Source organism: Palaemon carinicauda, chromosome 1 (assembly GCF_036898095.1).
Source record: "Palaemon carinicauda isolate YSFRI2023 chromosome 1, ASM3689809v2, whole genome shotgun sequence".
In the NCBI taxonomy this organism is placed as follows: Eukaryota; Metazoa; Arthropoda; class Malacostraca; order Decapoda; family Palaemonidae; genus Palaemon; species Palaemon carinicauda.
This window is the reverse complement of record NC_090725.1, coordinates 257766636-257768817: the sequence shown is the minus strand read 5'-3', so window position 1 is coordinate 257768817 and position 2182 is coordinate 257766636. Positions and strand designations below refer to the sequence as shown.

At 36.5% G+C, this 2182-nt stretch overlaps 1 protein-coding gene across 1 annotated transcript in view; it reads right to left on the bottom strand.

The window, feature by feature from the left end:
• LOC137644523 (Krueppel-like factor 5) overlaps positions 1–1451 on the bottom strand; it is an 18782-nt gene extending 17331 nt beyond the window's left edge. The window contains exon 1 of the mRNA XM_068377493.1: positions 895–1451. Coding sequence (XP_068233594.1) covers positions 895–912 — 18 coding nt within the window. The 5' untranslated portion in view covers positions 913–1451. The remainder of the gene's footprint in view (positions 1–894) is intronic.
• Positions 1452–2182: the final 731 nt, after the last annotated feature.

Genomic DNA, 2182 nt, shown 5'->3' with positions numbered 1-2182 from the left:
ATATATATATATATATATATATATATATATATATATATTTGTTGCCTCGTGATTTTCTTGCATTCGTAATATGAGTTTTATGTGTTTTTTTTTCTTTCATCCGTCCCTAGAGGGATGAATCAAGACACCTGATGAATGCACATGAAAATACAGTATAGAGGAAAATGGAAAGTTCTGCATTGAATTGTTAGAAAATTTTGTTAAATTCATCTTGAAAGCGCTTAACTAAAAGAGGTTTTACAGTCTCTCAAGACTTACACCTCTTTATTACTTTATCGTGAGAAATTGCAGGCTCAGGTACTTGAATTCATTTTCTAGGATTTCATATTTTCCTTCTTTCCAAATCTGGAATTGCACTTACTACCACAGATACTAGATAGTATAATTCCTGAAAAGGATAGTATTAAAAAGAGGAAGGTTTATAATTGATATACACACTCATATTATCATATACATATACATATACACATTTAAACATATGTGGGTATACATGAACTAAGATACCTTCGAAAAGGACGCCAGAGAATAATGGGACCTATTATATTTTGTCAGATTTCCTGCAGTCTAAATAAGGTAGGCTACGCTTCACTGTCTCCTCGTTCTCTTAACGTATAAAAAGGAAATTAGATAAATTTGGTAGTTAAATAGATGGACAATGTTATTTTCCATATAATTGATAACTTTAACAGCAGGAAGTACAATGTTATATATTTTATAAACGATGGATTGTTTGGTTTTGCTAATAAACTGCTACAGACACACACACACACACACACACACACACACACACATATATATATATATATATATATATATATATATATATATATATATATATATATATATATATATATATATATATATATATAATCAGGACGTATTCAATATTCTTACCTCTTGATATTCCTTCATGATTGTGTTGTGCCGATGAACACCACATGTACAAACTGATTTATTGTACTGCACAAATTCTGTTCGGCACTGATCAGCACAGGAGATTTCAACGCTCGTCCGTCTCTTTTTCTCAGAGGCACATTATTTCGATAATTTCACCTCCATTTCATAATCTTTACGAACACTTCATATAAATCTCTCAACAGATTTCGGATAATCAATCACTGCAATTATTTTGCTAGGGTATTTTGAGTTACTTGTATTCTTATATTCACTATAGTGTTTATTTCCTAGTTTCTAATAAAGCGTTTTCCGTTCAATCCTCCAGCTCAACTTGTATGTTTTTGATGGCCAAATGTCTTTCGTCTCACGGTAGGCCAATGCGAAAAGGTGTTGTCACGTATCTCGATAGGTTCGTTGAAAGTGGCACTCTGAGGGTGGGGTTGTCTGGCTCTCTAGAGGAGGTTCGTTGATGACTGGCGCGTGGCTCTTACCTGGTCCCCCGTCACGCACTCACCTGTCTCTCCGCCCCCTTGGAGCGTCCTTTATCGTCTTTTGACTCCGTGAAACGATTTTCCATTGCTTTACCTTAGCGTATTTTTCTCAAGTGAGCTTCTGTGGGACAAAGAGAGGACATTTCTTATGCTATTAATTATTAGTTTCATTATTAAAGTTATTATTAGTCTTTTACAGTTTTCGTGTGGGAATACTTAGCGAGGCGTGACGTCACTCTCAGCCAATAGGATGGGCTTAGGTCTTGGTGGGCGGGATCTGTCTCCCTGAAAATGTAACCTGCCACATACCGCCCGCCATGATGCTCCCCGAAAACCATTATTATCTAAGATTTTGTTGTCATATTCGGTGACGGTATCAGTTTCTTGTAACAAGTAAATTTGCATATATGTACTAACGAACGATATATAACAATATTACAAATATTTATTTACATTCATTACTCAGTTCGCCCTTGTTTCGGATTAAGAGATGACACCCGAAAGAATGAGAAAGGTCGGATGTTTTCGAGTGGCCCATGTTGCGCGACATGGCAATAACAACAAATGGGTGGGGCTATCGGGGTTTTGGAGAGAGGGGTGGTAGGGAACGAGGGGGGTGGATGTCACGTAGATGAGAAAGTCGGCAAACTTTTGTTGTTTCTGGGTTTTTAGTTGTAGAGTAAAATTGTTTTTCCTTCTCCCACCTTCAGCAAAAGAAGACTATTTACCATGGGAGTCTAGCTGTCTCTGAAAACACTGGAACGGAAAAAAAGCCAGAGAGAGAGAGAGAGAGA